The 20,956-nt window shown below is 39.0% G+C and overlaps 2 protein-coding genes across 3 annotated transcripts in view; both read left to right on the forward strand.

The window, feature by feature from the left end:
• Positions 1-11,967, forward strand: part of luc7l3 (LUC7-like 3 pre-mRNA splicing factor) — a 13,383-nt gene extending 1,416 nt beyond the window's left edge. Inside the window, exons 2-12 of one of the 2 annotated variants that reach the window (XR_013797045.1) lie at positions 299-365; positions 456-495; positions 1,616-1,760; positions 3,685-3,759; positions 3,837-3,941; positions 4,032-4,193; positions 6,041-6,375; positions 7,094-7,269; positions 8,494-8,690; positions 8,791-8,902; positions 11,459-11,954. Coding sequence is in view for 1 of the 2 variants with exons in the window: in XM_079608652.1 (XP_079464778.1) it covers positions 299-365; positions 456-495; positions 1,616-1,760; positions 3,685-3,759; positions 3,837-3,941; positions 4,032-4,193; positions 6,041-6,375; positions 7,094-7,269; positions 8,494-8,657 (1,269 nt within the window). In the remaining variant the exon portion in view is untranslated. Of the gene's footprint in view, positions 1-298; positions 366-455; positions 496-1,615; positions 1,761-3,684; positions 3,760-3,836; positions 3,942-4,031; positions 4,194-6,040; positions 6,376-7,093; positions 7,270-8,493; positions 8,691-8,790; positions 8,903-11,458 lie in introns of both variants that reach the window. The other variant, XM_079608652.1, reaches the window with a different exon arrangement.
• A 4,440-nt stretch (positions 11,968-16,407) lies between these two features.
• The window catches only part of radil2a (Ras association and DIL domains 2a), a 49,335-nt gene continuing 44,786 nt past the window's right edge, over positions 16,408-20,956 (forward strand). The window contains exons 1-3 of the mRNA XM_079613401.1: positions 16,408-17,018; positions 18,192-18,497; positions 20,387-20,622. Coding sequence (XP_079469527.1) covers positions 16,891-17,018; positions 18,192-18,497; positions 20,387-20,622 — 670 coding nt within the window. The 5' untranslated portion in view covers positions 16,408-16,890. The remainder of the gene's footprint in view (positions 17,019-18,191; positions 18,498-20,386; positions 20,623-20,956) is intronic.

Consider the following 20,956-nt stretch of genomic DNA (forward strand, 5'->3'; position numbering starts at 1 on the left):
AACAGTATTTTGGTGGGAATTATGCAAACTTAACAAGAGCAGCTGAGTCAAACCATTCAGACTTGTGAGTTTGAGACGTGAATTTCCATAGTAAATGTACTTTTATCTAGTTGTGATTAACTCTCGATCTCTATAAAATAAAATAAGTTTCCATTTGTGGGACACAGACGGGCGACTGGTCATTTTTTTAGACAATATCAACACCTAGCTTCATCGTGGCTTCATCTTAGTGTCAATGTCCATGTTTTTCTAATGTAACCCACATGATCTTGAGTAACCGATGAGCGTTTTTCTGCAGGTCTGCAAATATTACCTGTGTGGCTTTTGTCCTGCTGAACTCTTCACAAACACACGCTCAGACTTGGGTAAGATCGGCTTCTTAAACGCATTCTTCTGGTTTTATTCTTGCGCGTCCATGTTGTAATGAATCTGTTTTTGTTTTTTTTTCCCTCCAGGTCCTTGTGAAAAAATCCATGATGAAAACTTGAGGAAAGTGTAAGTTAAAACTGTGTGAATGTCATGGAAATATATCACTCGTCCAGATCACATTTCACCACCAAATCATATGGGAAGAATAAAACCTTTTTTTTTTTTTTTTTTACCGATTCCTGTTACTAAAATGCACAATCCCATTATTGTAATTATTCTCAGTACTGTAAACATGCGGTTAAAAATGTCGGCATTCATTAAATTTAGATGCATTTTATATAATGGTAACACTTTACAATAGTTAACATTTGATAATGTATTAACTAACATGAACCGACAATGAGCAATACGTTTGTTACTGTGTTCATTAATCTTTGTTAATATTAGTTAAGGCGAGACACTACAGGTGAATAGGGTAAAATTTTAAAATAATAGATATCACCATGAAACTTCCTCAGTTGATTACTTATACACATTTCAAAAACTTGTAATACATTTTTTTATGAACTTGTGTGTTTAATTATGCAAATTAGGCATTTTCTCATTAAATATGCACGATTTTGCTTATATTTTCGGTAGATAGATCTGAACATACGATAAAGCCAGGTGCAAAATTATTTTTTAATTTTGATTACATACAAGATGAAAAAAATTATTTCGGAGGAATTTCAGGATATATGCTTTTTTTATCTGATTTACCTAGGAAATCAAAATATACTGTCCATAGCCTTAAAAAAAAAAATCAATTTTCGCCAAATTTTTTTTAATTAAAATGTCACATAAATCAGGCCAGGAATTATTTATTAACAAATCCCACTTAAAATATCTTCAGAAAACTGCTAAGTGTATAACTGGAAAGTTTGGTGTACATCGGCTGAGATGTTTGTACTGGAGAATGACAAACTCATTTTGAGAAAACGGCATTTAAAGATTTGTAATGTAAAAATCCATTAAAGTGATGCCTATACAATTTATATTTTTCGCAATTTTGTATGAGAATTGCACTTTTTTAAATGTTATGAAAAACGTATTGTTTTATTTTCTTTAAGCACATTTAAATGTGTAATTTCACCTTCCCAAATGAATGGTGAAAAATGAAATTAAAAGTGATCTGGACACATTCTTGACCCGTGTGCAGTTCTGCATCTTCAGTGTTGTTTGTAAAGCGTGACTCCTGATGTCTCAGGTATGAGAAGAGCTCCCGCTTCATGAAGGAGGGATATGAGCGGGACTTCCTGCGGTACCTGCAGAGCCTCCTGGCCGAGGTGGAGCGCAGGATTCGGAGGGGCCACGCGCGCCTGGCCCTCTCACAAGCCCAGCAGAACTCGGGGGTAACGGTTTTGCATCTTGCACATATGTGACCCTGGACCTCAAACCCAGTCACATGGGTCATTTTTTTTAAAATTGAGAGTTATACATCATATGAAAGCTGAATAAATAAGCTTTCCATTGATGTGTGGTTTGTTAGGTTATGACAATTATGTGGCAGAGATGCAACTATTTGAAAATCTGGATCTGAGGGAGCAAAAAAAATCTAAATATTAAGAAAATCTCCTTTAAAGTTGTGCATTTATGTTCACGACTGTGCTGCATTCACTCTCAAAAATACATGTTTTATATATTTAAGGTAGGAAATGTACAACATATCTTTATGGAACATGATCTTAATATCCTAATGATTTTTGGCATAAAAGAAAAATCTATAATTTTGACCCATACAATGTATTGTTGGCTATTGCCACGGATATACCCGTGCGACTCCAGACTGGTTTTGTGACCCAGGGTCACATACTTTTAGGTCTTATTTATAGCCCGCTGCTTTATTAGAGCCCTATGATTGCTCTGATGCAAAAAATGACAGACAGAAACACAATCATCTCCTCGTCGCTTTACATCATTATAAATATGGGTGTGCGATATCACGGTTTGTGATCGTGGACGATTTAATGTCTCCACGATCAGCTTTTGAAGAAATATCGTAGTATCGTGTACAACACGACCAGGGTGGGAAATTAGCATCAGCCAATGGCGGGTACTTTTTCAAAGTGGCGGGTGACTTTGCCTTATATACCAGCCACCGTGGCGGGTGCGAACGACTAGCGATCGTCACTTCAGTCGATAAAATCCTGAATCCATGGCAATTCCAGCGTCTTTTATTGGCGAATTCCCCGGGGGTTCCCCTGCGCTCAGTTCTGCGGCCTTCTCACCGATTGGTTCGCGCAGTTACGCCACTCTGCCATTGGTTTGTGCCGTTTCCACAGACCAGCCAATAGCGTGCGAGTAACGTAACATTCTCATTTTCTACTATATATTTTCCTCTACATCTCATCAGCAATTTCGATTTTGGCACGCTCGAGCTGTGCTTTCACGCTATGGCTGGCGCTGAGCCAAAGACGGACGCACACGGTGCTTGTCATGTACCACATACTGTTTATTTTAGGTTTCAGACATTTAAATGCATATAATTTATAGCAAAACAATAAATGTATAGTTTGTAAAACACACAATGGTGTCTATGGAAGCAGCGATAACAATCCATTCAAATATATTTGCCGATGTGTTTTATTCATATCAGATACACAGTGGGCCCTATTGGCCCAACCCGATTACTGAGAGATGAGTCGATATTTTTATAATCGAGTCTAATAATTTAACATGTAGGCCTACAATTACTGTAGAATATTACCAATTTTATCATGGTTTCGCAGGCTTTTTTTCCAGATCACTTTTTATTTGCCTATATTAATAAAATATGTAAATTAGTGTATTGAAGCAATTCAAAATATGCTAGTGGACTTTCTTTTATAAATTTGAATTCAGGAAAAAGTGACTGGTAAAATTGGGCATCCATCAGCCACTGTGGCTGAAAAAAGTGAGTTTCCCACCCTGAACACGGCGTACATTCACATCACATGTTAACACATGTACAGGTGTACTTACACTCACGGGACACTGCAATTCACAAAAGTTCATTATTTGCATGTGCTTTAAAGCCTGCCTTCTGCTATTTTAATATATTTTGGAGAATGAAACTGAATTTGAATTTGTGTCTTATATTTATATGCAGATTTTGTAATACTCAAAAGTAAAAAGACCCTTAAAGACCATAAAAACGCATCAATGAGTAAATCATTCCTATATACAAAGAGCACTGGGATACAGATTTTATGCGGTGCTTTTTTGCACTCCTTGTTGTATACTCTTCGTTTGTTCACTGTTCTTCAAACCCTACTCACTTCAAACTCTGATTTCTAGGTACCGGGTCCAACTGGGAAGAACGAGGAGAAAGCGCAGGTCCTCACGGAGAAGATTGAAGAGCTTGTTCTTCAGGTACTGGTTCTGAGCCTCATCAGCTGAGGAGTGAACATGAGTGTGTTGAACCGGCTCTGATGTGTGTGTGTGTTCAGATTGAGGAGCTGGGCTCGGAGGGTCGTGTGGAGGAAGCGCAGGGCATGATGAAGCTGGTGGAGCAGCTGAAGGAGGAGCGCGAGGAGCTCAGCGCCAATCCTTCAGTGAGTTACAGCTTTCTCCTCTCGTGTTTTAAGTGTAGAACATGCATCACGAGTGTGTTTTGGGCACTGACCTGTTTTCTCGTTTGTCAGACGATCGAGAGCTTTGCGGCTCAGGAGAAGCAGATGGAGGTGTGTGAAGTTTGTGGCGCTTTCCTCATAGTCGGCGACGCTCAGTCCAGAGTGGACGATCATCTGATGGGCAAGCAGCATATGGGATATGCCAAAATCAAGTCCACGGTGGAGGAACTGAAGGTGTGTTGATGGTCAAACTTGTGAACTAGAGTCCTGTATGGATGTGTTGGCCAATCCTGAACTTCACATTAGTTAGTTTTGCTGAACAAAAATGGTTTCAGTTGTGATTTTGGCTTTTAAACAACTATGAAAACATGATGATTGAGATTAAATTGTTTCTTGCCTTTATAGTGGTGCGCATTCGCGCCTCCTTAACATCCAAAACAGTCAAATCGTGTAACAAGGCGGTCGTAAAGTGTTAAGTTATACAGTACACATTTGGTTTTGCAGACCATTATTTACAAATAAAAAAGTAATGCTTTATTGTAAATTGTTATACTTTCATTTGATTTTGAAAAACTGATTTAACATTTTTAACTTATATAAATACTTCATTAGACAACTTTTTTTTTAATGCTAAATATTTCTATTAAAGTCCGCGTGAACCGGAAGTTGCAAACGACTTTTCTCAAGTGTTGTGACGCATTTCCGAGTGAAAGGGAATATTGAACAGAGGTCAGGGTTTTACTTCAGCGCTCCTCCTCTCCATCTCTCGCCCATAGCAGAGTAACGGTTTGAGGGGAGTGGTTAAGCGATTAACCAACCCAAGTAGTCAAGCCTATGTCATCAGAAAAGAACGCCATTCCAGACCCGGAAGTAACTTTTCAAACTTTGATTAAAGATAACTTCGGCAAACAATTTTTTTCCGTGTATTAACTTGCATGGATTAATTGTTCACCACAAGACTAGTAATATCCGCTAACAAAGGAAATAGGGTCAATTTTGATTTCATGCCGACTTTAAAGGTACACCAGTTTGTATATTTTTCCCTCTAGTGGTTAAACACAAAACTGCATGCATTTTGTGGAAGAACATTGTTTCGGTTGTGCTTAGCCTCTGCGTTTGAATGTGATTTATCCTAACTGCTCATAAAACATTAAGAGAGATAACCAGTTTAGATGGAAAGGATCTCAGACTGACTAGCTGAAGACAGTAGACATTACAGTAGCTTTACACATTAGACGCGGTACTTCCAGCAGAGCGCTGTAATGAAATGACCCTTCACAATAGGTAATGTTTTGCGATGAACTACATATGGCGATTTATCTGTTCAATAAAATACCCTTAAAAATACCATCTACACTTAAATAATTAGCCTATCGCATAAATATGGTGGGTAACGATTAATTTGGAAGTGAGGGTTTACAGATCTCAATGCAAGAGGGATAAAAGCGTCTGCCTAACACAGGCAAAAGCGTCCTTTAGATAAAAGCGTCTGCTAAATGACTAAATGTAAGAGGGAGAAGCCGATAGGTTTGCTTACCGATAGGTCAATTACAAATCCCTCAGTTCTCGCCATCTCTGAAAAGCCAGGCTAATGTTGATTCTGGTTTTATTACGAGCTCGGTCTCTTTTCACCCGCAGGCCCTCATCTGTTCTATGTTTGTTTAAAACGAGAGATTCTCCGGAGGTTGGAGATTTAGCTGCTCCATGTCAACCTTTTGTACTCGTTGTGACAACTAACCTCTGCATCTCGCACACCAGACACGTTTTAAAGTAGCCGGAGCAACTTTTCTCTATTTATGGATATGGCGAGACGCATTGGCAAATTACATATGTGCGCAATTTCACGCGAAAACCATCCTGACCGGTCTAAAATATAGAAGGATTGATGTATTGACTTTTAAAATTCTTCAATTTTGAACAAAAAAAGTTGTATAGTGTACCTTTAAATCATAAAACACAGAATTTGAAGAAAACATTATAAAAAAATCAACAGTGTGGTAATGCATGTTTTTGGATGGACTTATTGCTGCAAATCAAAAGTTGGCCATGCTCACACCATGGTTTTCTGCTTGATCCCACAGGAAAAGCTGCGCCGGCGCTCAGAGGACCCGGAGAAGGAGGACCGAGGGAAGAAGGAGAAGGAGGACCGGGAACGCGAAAGGGAGGAGCGCGAGAAAAAACGCAAAGAGGAGGAAGAGAAGGAGAAGGAACGAGAGAAGGAGAAGGAGAGAGAGCGTGAGAAGGAGAGGGAACGCGAGCGGGAGAGGGAGCGGGACAGGGAACGGGAGCGGGACCGGCGCAGCAGGAGGAGTCACTCCAACAGCAGACACTCCAGCCGAGCGTCCGACCGCCGCAGGAGCCGCTCCAGAGACAGGAGGAGGTCCAGGAGTAAGGAGCGCGACAGGAAGCGCAGCAGGTGCGCAGCTCTCACTGTATACTCCCGCTGAGCTGATCAGCATAGATGCCACATTCATTTCTATTTAGTAAAGGGCTATTTTAGTGTTTGTCCTATTATAGCATTTATTATTATTCAGGTTTGTTTGAATTTTGAAGGTTTAGTTATGTTTTGTGCATTTGCTTGTTTTTAATTGTAAATTTTTCCCAAAAATGTTTTTTTGTTTGTTTTAGTAATTTTTGTGCACTTTGCCATTTTTAAGTTTACTTTTTTCCCTCAAATTTTTTATTTTTTTATTTTTTCATTTTAGTAATTTAAATTTAATTAGTATTTAAATAAGTTATAAAATTAGTACAACTAAGTTAATACTATTTAAATACTTACACACTCGTTAGTATTTATTTTTTAATCTTTTTTTAAATTTCTTTAATTTTCAAGTTTACCTTTTTCCCTCATTTTTATTATTTTATTTTTTCATTTTAGTAATTTAAATTTAATTAGTATTTAAATAAGTTATACAATTAGTACAACTAAGTTAATACTATTTAAATACTTACACACTCGTTAGTATTTATTTTTTTATCTTTTTTTAAATTTCTTTAATTTTAACTTAACGAAAATGATTTGTATAGTCTGTTTTAATAGTAATACTCCTGGTTGAACGTACTTGACTGTATCTCTCGTTCCCCTGTGGTGCCAGTTGAGGTCTCCTTGATTAAAGCTGTGCTGCTGTGTGCAGGAGCCGGGACCGAGAGAGGAGGCGCAGCCGGGAACGCTCGGACAGGAAGCGCCGCTCTCGGAGCAGGGAGAGGAAGAGGTCCCGCAGCCCCGAGCGCAAGAGCCACCGGCACCGCAGCAGAGACAGAGAAAAGGACAGAGGAGACCGAGACAAGGACAAATCCTCTAAGGACAAAGGTCTGGCATTTCACTTTAATTCATTTCTCAAGACTTTTTTTTTTTTTTTTTTTTGCATAGTTTTTGATCAGAACATTGAGTGTTTGTTGGCTTATAAATAAGACTTAAGTGTTTTGTTTTCTTTGTTCTATCGGTTTCTTTGATTATCGGTTTTGTTTATACATTTTTTAATAACTTTTTATTTATTTATAAACACTTTTTGTAACACTTCGTTAACATTAACTAATGTATTAACTACCTATAGCAATACATTTGTTGCAGTATTTATTAATCGTTGTTATTAAAATACTGTTGTTCATGTTAGTTCACAGTGCATTAACAAATACAACTTTTAATTTTTAAAAATGTATTAGTAAATGTTGAAATTAGCATTAATAAATGCTGTAGAAGTATTCTTAGTTCATTAACTAATCAATCCTTATTGTATAGTGTTGCCCGTTTTGTCATTGTATAGTTTTAGTTTTATCCTTTCAACAAGAGGAAATATTTTAGAGGACTTATTTTAACCAGTTATAGTCTCGTTATTTAATGCAAGAAGTGAAATCAAGTAATCACCCTTTAAGGTTTAATATTTACAGTCTTTTCGCTAAACTAAATGGAAATATATAATACATCAGGGTGAGTAAATGATGACTTGACACGCTAAAATAAAAATTAAGTCATTCTTCAATGCAGTAATGACATTATTTATTTATTTTTCGGACCACAAAAGGAGAAAAAAAAGTCCATCTCACGCTTGTGCATATAATATCAGTGAATAGAGGGAAAAAGGTTCAAAGAATGGTCCCATGCGACACATGCCGTATAATCAAGTGTTCTGAGAGGTATGCTTAGTGTTCAGTGAAAAACAAACCGAATGTTAGTGTATCATTTAACAAAGATCCTGACCTTGGTCTTCTGTGCACGGCTACACGTTCATGACTCTATTAGCGTCGCGGTTCACTCCGACTTGCCTAGACAAAGCACACGTTGTGTGAAAAAGAGCTGAGAAAAACCCAAGTTATGGTGTGAAAAAGAAAGGGCGGCATACTGCATTAAAACAACACCGGGGTGAGTAAATGTTGACCTACTCAGCGCTAACCCTTTAATATAAGAGGAAAATGTGCGGACTTTCTTGAACATGACAAATTAAACTTTTCAAAATGCATTGAAACTCTCAAAAGCTATTTCTGTGAATCTGGCCCGGAGAGCGTTTACTGAGTGCGGTTGTGCCTCCTCTCACAGAGCACAAGGACTCCTCGGATGAGAAACGGAGCAGCAGAAAGGGCTCGGTTGAGAAGTCAGTTGAGCTCTCCAAGCCCGAGCCCATGGAGGCCGAGCCTCCCAAAGCGGAAGTGAACGGCACCGCCCAAGAGCTACATTCTGAAGGTGACACACAGTCCAATTAAAACTGATCTGATAGGACCTCAGATCAGCCCCAGGTAAGTGCACCGTCCTCCCCGGCCCCGGTCTCTCCCCCTCTCCCCTTCCCCCCTTTTTCTTTCAGTTCTGTCTGTGATTTTTCTTCCTGTTTTTTAATAGTGCATCGTAAGTATGCACTGAAGATGGGGACTAGGCTGATGAAACGGAAGAAAGTAGAAAGAAACAAACCCAGAGGGAAAGGCCAGTGTAGCCCTGAAAAACATGCTTGGAGGTACCTCGTTTTGTATCGGTCATACATCTGTCTCTTTAGACAAGTTCTCTTCCAAATTTACGTGTTTTGTTAATTTTTTTTCCTATTTTTTTTTTCTTTTTTTAGTTTTTTTCCTAACTCTGCCTTTACTCAATCTGTTTACTCTATGCTCGCAGTAAGATTAAACTAGTGGATAACTTTGTTTACACATCTATTGCACTTATAAAATGATTGTGTGCTCATATGGATGTTCAGTACATGCATAAACACACAGCATTTTACCATCTGATGTCTATAAGGTGTTCATAAGAGGTTCATTGAACTGCAATGAATACTGATATATATATATATTTCTTTTTTTTTTGTTGGAGTTAACATGGATATGTTGCACTTTTAATACCGTCTGTTCTTAAAGTTGAGATCCGATAGCTTTGGGATGATGGAAGTGTAGGGTTAATGAATTATTGCAGCTGACTTCCACACCTCACACAGCGTTGGTGTTGTGAGCGACCCCCATGAAAAGCCCATTTAAAAATCAAGGATACTGTCAATCTATGCAGGTACTCACCCAAGGTACTCCTTTCACTACCCACATCCATTTGAATGCTGTTGCCTGTGAACGTGTCTCAGAGCTTGATGTTTATTATACACCCTATCTCTTTTCTCCCAGTTTTAATTGTCCTCAGTTTTGCTTTCTGTTGGTTTCAAAGTGCCAATGGCTTATTCTACGATGTAAAGTGTCAGGTTTACAGATGAGCCCAATTGATATCCCACAGTAACCTATCAAACCAGATCAAGCTCAAAACAGTTCTTTCTCCTTGTTTGTGTCGCTTATTTTCATTTTGCCTGTTTAGTAAGAAGTAATAGGTTTGAACTAGGGCTGGGCGGTATAGCTAGACAAACCTGTGCTATATCTGTATATCTCACAAGCTATGTTTCCATTCAAAGTTGCAAATATAACTTGAAATGGCGCCTAAAACATTCACGAATAGAGCAGCGCTTCCCTCCCAGTGTTGAAGAGAGCACAATCATCACTTCCTGGGAAATTGGTGTAATAAAAATGGATGCCGCTGCAATCGAGTAAGAAACTGTGGCTTTTTTATCCCTCCATCATAAAAGACAATAAGCGATAAACGCTGTCATGTTCTCTTGTGTTTGGGAACGCAATCGTGCAAGACTCTTCTGGGGGGAATTTAACCAAATCATGGCGTTTCAGAATGACCAAGCCAACATTTGAGATGCTGTGATGCGATTGGTCCGCTGGTTTACTGCAGTTATCCAATCACTGTTGAGGCAAAGTCATGCAAGTGTTTTTTGTTGCGTATCGATGGATTTATTTGGGAAGTGTTTCCGTCGTAGTTTGTCTTATCGGGTAAAACATTTTTAGCAAATACTTTTTTTAAAGTGTATTTTTAGAATTTATGCGCATTTCGATTCTCTACGAATCTTGGCGTTTCGATTCGCCGTGGGGTTTTTCCCCTGTTTTTAGTTGGAAACATTGGAAACATAGCTAATGATATTTAATGTACTCTTATTTATTTACTCTCAAACAGTTTAAAGGAATCATTATTTTTTTTAGTTGGTAGAACCAACATTTCAGCCAATCCATCATCGTAACATTCAAAATTGGTACACTGTTAAAAATTAAAATAGTAAAGTAAAAATTATAAAATCAATACAAATAAAACAAATGTTTTTCATTTATATAACAATACACAGTAATAAACAGTAATATTTACCTACTTATGTTGAATCATAGTTTTGAATTTTAATTATAATTGTCAATTTTTGAACTGGAGGTGGCGCTATATAGTTGGTCCTAGAGACCCCAAAGTTGGTCAGCTTACTATTCATTGCCATCACCATAAGTGTGCCAATTTTCATAATTTTCAGAATAAATCAAACATGTCAAATCTTTTTGCTACTGGTATTTAAGGGAAGATGCGAAAAAAGCATTAAAATTGTTGCGATATTCACAGTGGTGATTAATTTTACACCGGCTATATCTCTCAGCCCTAGTGTGAATTAGCTTGTGTTAATGCAGGTGTGTCTATTTTTGAAGTAAACTTTTTTGTTTGTTTTACTTTCTCTCTCTCGTGTTTTGTTTAAATTCCCTACCTGTGTTGTCCTTAAGATAGAAGTGCATGCTTTCCGAACAAGACCAGCCACCTAATGTCAAAGTCTGGCCGTATAGACGAGGGGATATCAATTCTTTCAATACTTCATGGTTTTATTTGTGTGCTTACCTTCAATCGTTTTACTTACAGCTGAGCAGTTGCTCTCACTGCTGCTATGTGTACAATATGAAGACTTAAATAATTGATAAGAGGATAGAATAAAGTGAATGTTAATAAAAGTGATCAAATTGATTGATTTCTGATTGGACAAAGGACATAATTTGTCAAAAAAAAAAGTAAAAAAAAGTGGTTTGATCATTTTTAAAAAGTTGTGTTAATGAAAGAATGAAGCTTTTTTTATTTGTTTCCAGAACTTGTGACTTGATGTACTTTTAATGCTGTAAATGTTAGTGGTTTCACGCACTAATCGAGCTCTCTCTGACCCATTTGTGTACATCAGGAGGAGTGTGAACAGCTGCAAGAGGAAGACCTGAAGACCTCCATCCTACAACTCAGCTCCGCTGCTTTAAAACAAGGTGAACCACAGATGTAGTGGCCTATATGATAAAGCTGTAAATGTAGAAAATGGTTTCGGCGTTTCCACAGGACCTTCCGTGTTCTTTTTATTATGTTTGTTTGGTTTTCCTTTGGTCTTACTGCTATACGCTGGCTTAGATGCACATGCAAGTCCACCATTATTTCTGTTAGTATGCATTCAGAATGAATAAAATACTTTGTGGCATGTTTGCTCTGTACAGTCCGCTCTCAATTTACACGTTGGAAATATTGAAGATCGGCTTAGTTCAGTATTTTGACTGGAAGCCTTAAAGGTCTCTACACTGCTTTATCTCTTTATTTTCCCTCTCTGTATGCTCAATCCCAAAATCTTTATACGATTTTAGTTTAGTGAAGTGTTTTCATTTTTGGTCCCGTTTTAAAAACCTGTATTTGTCATGAATAAAAACGAAGAAAAAACAAATGCTGCCGTCTTTTTTTCTTTTTTTTTTTAAATGCCGTGGGAGTTACGCGTCTGATGTAGGAAGTCCGGGACTGCATTTAGACCGCACATCTGCAACAGCACAGATGTTCTTCAGTACTCTGAATTAGGGGTGCACAATATATCGGATCAATATAGTTATATCACGTTGCCCGATATATAAATACACGTCGCTTGTTAGCGTTGCATTTCCCCCCTGACTCATTTCCTGGTTCTCCTTCTCCATAAACAACATGCGATCAAGGAGAGGGGTAACTTTTCATGCTACAGATTTCCCACAGTGGTCAGAAAGAAGACACTTTGTTTCTCTCAATATGACTCTAGTCGCGATCGCTCCAAAGCTAATCGCCGTCACTCTCTCACTTCTCCCTCGCTCTACCACACGTCCCCCACACACACACACTTGCCTGCTCGACGCACACACCCGCGCACAAGTATAAACATCAGGTCACCTGTCCGCTTCATGTGTTTTCTCAGATCGGATAGCTCTCTGATTTGTCAAAACGATTCCATGTACACCTGATCACATAAATGTGTTTTTGCAAAACTGATATAAATCCGATCTTCAATTCCCGCGCTATATGCAGATTTAATGTCCACGTCACCGAAAGCAACAGTTATGAGCTGCATTTTATTGATCGTCAGCTAAAATTTCGAAATCAAAGACCGCAAATAGAGTGGCAACAGCCCTGGTAAGATAATTTCATTTCTTTACTTTTAATGAAGATGATTGTGTGTGTTAAGCGTCTGTGACTTACTTTCACTTTGATTTGCGATAGTTTGCTTGATGAATCGATGCTCCGCTTTGGTGATGCGTGCTGCAGTAGCGTCGTCACATCTGGCTATAACACGACATATAGCCTATAACACGCTCACATTACATTTTTAGCATTTTTGTTTGGAGTAAAATTTACATGTGGTTTCAACAACCGGATGATGCACTTGTCCAGTTTCGTCTGGAATGCGGCCCAGACCTCTAAAGTGGTGTGAGCGATCGGAATTGAAATATCGAAGTTAATATTGATATCGCAATATCACATTTTGTCAATATCGTGCACCCCTACTCTGAATGTAATTTTAAGCTTACCTGGACAGGCATGACAGTTCACTCTGGCCGCCTGAAGGGGAACGGCCAAATTCATCAAAACTGGAGATGTAGTTGAGTGTTGAGTGACATTGAAATAGGCCGTTCTCGTGATTCTGTCAAAATTCACACCGCAAAGGAAGAAACCAGAACCGCTCTGTGATTTTAGTATTTGCTGAACAAGCATCTGAATACATGGCCTACTATGACTTCCCTTATCCATTACTTTTTTGTTTTTACTATTTGTCTTTGAACTGTATGTACCTTTTGTCTCCAGTGGAGAGTTTGCAGGTCTGGTGTCAATAACAAATAATTATAAAATCTGATGGCAGTGGTTTAATATAACACTTTTTATTTTTATGGTAAACAGTCACCAGGTGGCTCATAACAGAAAGGGAGTACTTTTTTTATTTGGTTTCTGACTGAGTCAAAGATGCACTATATGGACAAAGGTATTGAGACACACCTAATAATTATTGAATAGAGATGTGTCAATCAGACTCATTGCCACGGGAGTGTGAAATCAAACTCCTAGCCATGCGTTCTGCAATTACTCTGATGGGTGAGTCTGGGTTTGGCGGATGCCTGGAGAATGTCACCTGACTGACTGCATTGTGCCAAGTGTAAAGTTTGGTGGAGGGGGGATAATGGTACGGGGCTGTTTCTCAGGGGCGGAGCTAGGGCGCTCACTACTTTTTGGACAATGCGGTTTCCAACTTTGTGGGAACAGTTTTGGGGAAGGCCCAATTCCAGCAGGACTGCACCAGTGGACAAAGCAGGGTCTGTAAAGACAAGTTTGGATGAGTTCGGTGTGGAAGAGCTTGACTGGCACAGCGCCCTGACCTCAACCCCATCCAACACCTTTGGGAGGACCTGGAGCAGAGATCGTGAGCGAGTCCTGAATCGTGAGCGAGTCCTGGCAAACGCTCTACTTGGTGAATGGGCAAAAATTGCCACAAAAATGCTCCTAAATCTCATGGAAAGCCTTCCCAGAAAAGTGTAAGCTGCATATTAGCTGCAACTCCATATTAATCTCTGTGTATTTAGATTGTGTTGTCATTATAGTCCCTGTTGGTGATGGTCAGGTGTCCCAATATAGTGTACATGTAGCTATCACACACAGCTCTCTTTTTATACATGAATAATATCCAAAGCTTTAAGCGTTATAAGCCGGGCACATTACAAGGCGTTCTGGGGATAGTTTAAAAAGAACATGCGTAAGAAGCTTAATGTGTCATTTATAATAATTTAATTATGTGCAATCTTGAATGAACAGCAGTTCAATGACGTCCTAATTTTTGACGTTGTAGCCTACGCCTTTGTCACGCATAACTCTGTAAAAGGGCGGACCAATCACAGCCGTTTATAACATAAATTACTTTAATTTGGTATTGAATTAATCGCCCTAAATGAATAAATGATGTCAGTGCACAAATACCTTCAATAAAAAAAACACATGGGTGTTTGAATGCTGTCCGGTGGAGAATTGATTGGTTTCCTGGGATTCGCCGGAGGAAACGGACCGTCTCATGGGAGTCGCAGCCTCTGCCGCTAGAGGGAGGACGCCTCAAATCTCTGGTATGTGGGATTAAAACGGGGCGTGTGGAAGTTATACACACAAACACTTGAGGAATGAGCTAATATTATGAGAAAGCAGAGAGATGGCTTACATATTTGACGTTGTTGAGTCCTTTCACACCCGGGCAAGGGAAATCCTCTCCCACCCTTTCCCTTTTCCTCTTGGGAAAGTTGTACACCTCACATCAGATCTTCCGCTTGTCCCCTCATTTTCACATAGGCTACGGTGAGGGTACTAAAGGCATAAAGCATATCTGTATGTATAACTGAGTATGTCAATCATTTGAGTGATGATAGTTTTCTCTAGACTTTTCTACAGACTCCCATCACTTCCTTGTGGACCCCGTTTTGAAAACCTCTAAGGCTGCTGTGGCGAAGTTGCGCTCATAATTCAATTGTATTCTTGGGGAAAATAAATTGGGCCAAGCTTTTAATTAACTGTCTTAACCACAAATTATTGACCATGAAATTAGCTAAATGTAAGCAAACGCACAACTTAACTTCTACTGTCTCAGAGAAACATCATTAAAAGACAGAATTAATTTTTTATCCGAATATGGGAAGTGGTTTGTGTGTGTGTGTGTGTGTGGAGGGATGAATCACAACGAAACACGAGTTGAATATGGTGAATCCCCAGACCAGTGACTTTTGAAAATCTGCTGAGAAATATAATAAAAGAGTCTCATAGTGAAACAGGAGGAAGAGGATCAGAGTCAGCTGCTGGTATTGGTGAGATGATTCACTGTGAAAGGTCATTTAAGGCTTTGGAGGACATGGAAATATTGCAGAATTATGAAAATGTATCTAAGAGGAATGGTCAGAAATGCTCCTGCCCAAATTGCAAAGACAACCCAGAAGTGGCGTGAGCACAAGTCCACCAGACTCATGTTTTTGCCTAGAGTCCAGTGATTTGTACCCTAAAGTGAATATTTGGTCTCACATTAAACTGAATTTTCAACTTCTCAACTGTTTAAAAAACACTGAAAACAACATTGCCTCTAATTCCTGTAAAAAAAAGCTGTCTGCAGATTTACACACATGGCATACACATTTAAAGAAAACAAAGGAGAATTATATTTCGATTTCCTGACCAGTGATTTGAGATTAAAGTGGTTAAGATCATTAAAAGACCAGTATATGAGTCACCAATAGAAGATTCGTTAATTGTCAAATCTGTTACTGTGATATTGCAGTGAATCTCTCAATCACTTTTTAAAAAACTAAGAATTAAATTATGCCATGTGATGGTTTGAGGTTATAGCATTTTGAGCTAAAGCACGAAATGGTGGGAAATGTCAACTCTGTTATTTGTTAACTATATGTGACCCAATTTGTCTATAACAGAGTTGACAGGCTTTTTCTGTTAGTAGGCTACATTGATGTTCAGTATTAATATTTAAAATCTTACAAGATCAGAAAATATTGAAAATGCTGAATTTAAAGTGCATTCTATGAAAATAAAAAAGTTAAACGGAAAAAAAAAATCCTTTTTTTTGTTTTCTTTCTCTACTTGAAATGTACCCGCAATTCTGGAATGACCCATATTTATATCCAATTTGTTGGGGCTTGGCCTTTTTTCCAACTACACCCTCTTGAACACAGGAGTGTGTGTGTGTTATGTTCAAGCTGATGATTCCTCCTCGTGCGTCCAGTCACATAACCTAATTAATATTCATGAGCTAAACCTATATACACCACTGTAGGATTCGACTTCCGGTTAGAGTTCCCAAACGCCCTCATGACGTCAGTATAGTATAGTAGCGCTTAACTTTTCAAACGGGACCCAAACACACACACACACACACACACACACACACGCACACACACACGGGACACAGGACACACTCAACACGGGCATTGGAGCGGACAGACGCGCTGTGGTTTACTGTATCGGATTATCTTTAAAAGGACGTGTCTAAGTAACTAAAGAGGACTTCTTCAAACCGGACTGGATAATATACAGCAACATTTAATGCCGCAAGTGGATTATGTTTTTTTCTTCTTCCTAAACGTCGCAATGGAATATGTTTATAGAAGCGATCCTGAGGCAGGACGTGTGGTGATGTCCAGCGCGTAACGTTTATACTCCAGTCGCGCTACTTCTCGGCGCAACATGTGTTTCCCTGACGCGAGTTACTCTGACAGCACGCGCAGCAGTCACACTGCGATGATATAGCTTTGAAAAGTTATCTTGCCATTTGTATTAGTACATGATATTTGTGCGCATGTTAAAATGATCTCGGAGGAGAGAAGCAATCACATCTCGAAACAAGCTCTCGGCTTCCCTGTCGGGTTATTGATCCGCTCGCCCAAGAGACGCCTGGCGATGCTGACCAGAAAGCCGAGCAACGGATCGCTACAGTGAGTTATTAATATACGCTCGTGCGTTGATTGCACTTATAACACACAGAAAGAAAGAAGTGAAGTAAAGTATTTATGGGGATTAAATCACACTTAAACATGTAGCTACTATGTGACAATGGCATTAGATAAGAAAATAACAAATCAAGTGCCATTTTTTTATTATTATTTAAAAAAATGTTATTTTCATTATTTATTTCATAAAAAGACATTTGTTAGAATTCCATTATGAAACACACTCTTGTCTTTGGTCCTTGACCTGGAAAACGCTGCTGTAAAGTTATAGAAATTACTACATTTGAGACCTGCCACTAAATTTGCTGCCTTCTGAAATAACAGAACAAAACAGTGTGTGTGTGTGTGTGTGTGTGTGTGTGTGTAACTCCAACACCATTACAAATATAGCCATCTTTTTGGTATAAGAAACATACACGTATACTACCAGTCATAGTAATATTAAAATATGATGAAAAACATAATCAATCTGATTGGAAGACATCAGAATGTCACATTTGCTTGTTACATAAACAAAACCTACAGAATGTCACATAAAATAATGGCTTAAAATAATTTCATTTTTAAAGTTAAACAATTAGTTAGTATGCACTAATGATAAACAATAGTTCTACTGCATAATTAATGTTAATTAACTTAATGTTAATTTACTGTGAACTAACATGAACAAACAATGTACAACTGTATTTTTATTAATTAACATCAACAAAGATGCTATAAATATTTATTGCTCATAAAACTAATTAATTAGGCTAACTAATGTTAACAAAAGAGACCTTATTGTAAAGTGTTACCTATTACTTTAATACTTATTCATATTTAATATTTATTCATATTTTTCTTAATTGTGTATTTATTTACTGTAATATTAATATCTATGTATAGTTTTTTGCCTTTATAAAGTGTTGATTGCTTTGTCTGTCAGGAATAATACAAGTTTAAAGCAAAAGTCTAAATGGAATTTCGAAAGATTCTATTCTAATAGAATTATTAAACACTCACAGCTCTTTTTCTCAAGCAGTGAAACCGTCTTCTGACCAGGGGTTTGTATTTGATCTGCCGCCTGTTAAACTCAATCTGCCATTGTTGCATTTAAAGTGGACTGTGTGCAGATGTGCACAGTGATGTTAACGGTGTGTGTGTGTGTGTGTGTGGCAGGTCCAGCGCGTCTGACAGCGCGGCTCAGTCTGTGGAGAGCACCGGAGTCAGGCAGCCGGCCAAGAGCAAGATACGCAGACACAACAACAAACTGACCACCGTCTTTAACCGGAGTCCCGTTCTGCCAAACGGCCGGACCCTGGAGCCGCACGCAGCGGACGACCCTGCAGAGCTGTCCAGCCAGAGGACCGTCCCAGGGATACTCAAGATATTTGGCAGTGACATCTGTCAGGGGACCAACTATAAGAGCGTTCTGGCCACCGGTCACTCCAGTGCCAAAGAGCTGGTCAGAGAGGCTCTGGAGAGGTGTGTGTATGTGTGTGTGTGTGTGTGTGTGTGTGTGTGGCATCACTACACTCTTAAAAATAAAGGGGGTTTCATAGAGAAGTGATATTTTGGGTTCCCCAAAGAATCTTTCAGTGAACAGTTCTTTTTAATATTCTAAAGAACCTTTTTCTGCCATAGAGAACTATTTGCGGAATGGAAGAGTTCCATGATGTTAAAGATTCTCCATGGAACCATAAAAGACCATAAAGAACCTTTATTTTAAAGAGTGTATGCGTCGATGTAGTGATGCGCTTAAAGGGGTGGTTGAATATGATTTCACTTTTCTAACTTTAGTTAGTGTGTAATGTTGCTGTTTGATCATAAACAACATCTGCAAAGTTACTATGCTCAAAGTTCAAAGCAAAGGGAGATATTTACTTTTAAAGAAATTCCTTTTTAAGGACTACAACAAACCTACACCACATTCCTCCCGGGTTAGTGACATCACCAACCCTAAAATTTACATAAACCCCGCCCCTGGAACACGATTTCCAGATTATCAAGACATAATATGCTAATCAATGACTAGAAGATAACTCCACATAAACTACATAAATTCACCAAATAACCATTCAGAAATGTTGTCTGCATGTTGTCACTTCTTCTTGAGTCTCTCCATCTTTCTGACTATGCTTTGAACATAAAAGGCTAAAAGTTTTTTTCAATGCATGTGTGTGTGAGGTAAAAGGACACAAGGTCTTGAAGCTCCGCCCCTGTACCACGAGCAGCAGCTCATTTGCATTTAAAGGGACAGACGCAAAACGGTGCGTTTTCATTTAGCTAAAGAAATCGAAATCGAAAGGTATCCCTAAATGTATCCCTACATTAATCCGGTTACATTTGAAAATGGCGTTAATTTCAAAACTATCTTCGTCCAGACTAGCGTTTCCTAGCGTTTTCCAAAAGTTTCTCATCCCCACTTAAATGTCATCCACACTTAAACACTAAATTCACCTTAACGCATACGTAAACCCTCATAAAAGCTCACTGAGATGATACAGACAAGACATAATCAAGTTATCACGCAATTCCTCTGGCAGGATCATTTTATTTATATAGCACAATATCTCTCAGCATTCACCGATGCGTCCAGGTCACTCCTTTAGTCTAAAACGAGACTGCTCTCGTGTTTCGCCGCAGGAAATCAAGTGTGAGAAAATGTTCGGTCATCTTTGCAGGACTGTGATATGAAGAGTGTACAAAGAAACATATTTAGCAAAAGTGTGAAAGTGAATAGCACAGGCACACTAGCAGTATAAACAGATATCTATCGGTTTAATGTGCGTCACATGACTACACATCGTTTTCAAATGCCTCCGTTTCAACGGTTCACACTACAGCGCGGAAACGCCGTTTTCAGATTCATCCACTTGGGAAAGCATTTTTAAAAAGCTGTTTTTGCAGGACAAAAACACGTCTCAGTGTGGACGGAAGGCCAAAACGGAGAGAAAAAGGTGCGTTTTCAAACAAAAATGTGTTAGTGTGGACAAGGCCAAAGTTTCTGTAATTAAATCTGGGGATAGTTTGACTCTACGACTTTTTTGACCTTGAGCTTTTAAAGCGGCAGATGTGCATACATTAAACAGAACATTATCGTTCATTGGTGCGGATGCTAATATAGTTATCCTTATAGTTATCGTTCTTATTGTGAATGACCCTTATCTCTTTCGGTCAATGATTTTGACCCTTCAAAACTATTTAGGGTGAAACCGAAGAAGAAAAACTGAATATTTTCGGTTGCTGAAATTTCGGTTCAAACCTAAGGCCAGAAATGCTTGCAACCTCAAGTCACTGGTCGCTTCCACTGTCCCATGACTGGTTGTTAGTCCGGCCAGTGAGTTCACCCGAGCTGTTCTCCGGTCTCACAGGTACTGCTTGGAAAAGGAAGACTCCAGTGCATATGTGCTCTGCGATGTGATTGGCCGAACTGGGTTGGACCACGAATGGAAGACGGAGTGCTTTCGGGTTGTCGGCGACCATGAGAAGCCCCTCATGCTGCAGTCACTCTGGAAACCCAAAGAGGGATTCTCCCGGCGGTTCGAGATCCAGAGAAGAGCAAGCGTGGAGGCGCAAAGTGCCAAGGATACAGACACCATCACTGCAGGTACTGCGGCAATATCACGAGTTTGAGTGGTACTTTACCTTTACATTTAGTCATTTAGCAGACGCTTTTATCCAAAGCGACTTACAACTGAGGACTACAGCGAGCGAGTCATCGTGAAGAGGCAAAAATAACAAAAGTGCTCAAAATACAAAGTTCAGGGATTTGGGGGGGGGGGGGGGGGGGTAACGTTGTAATTCTGTGAATAGTGAGTCCTCATCACGGCTATAATGATAACAAACACAGAGAAACAATATCGTTGGAATCACTTTCAGACTGATTTTTTTTTCCAGCTGATGAACGATAAAGACATTGTCAGCCAATCAGAATCAACCTG

The sequence above is a fragment of the Phoxinus phoxinus genome, assembly GCF_949152265.1.
Source record: "Phoxinus phoxinus genome assembly, chromosome: 1".
NCBI lineage: Eukaryota > Metazoa > Chordata > Actinopteri > Cypriniformes > Leuciscidae > Phoxinus > Phoxinus phoxinus.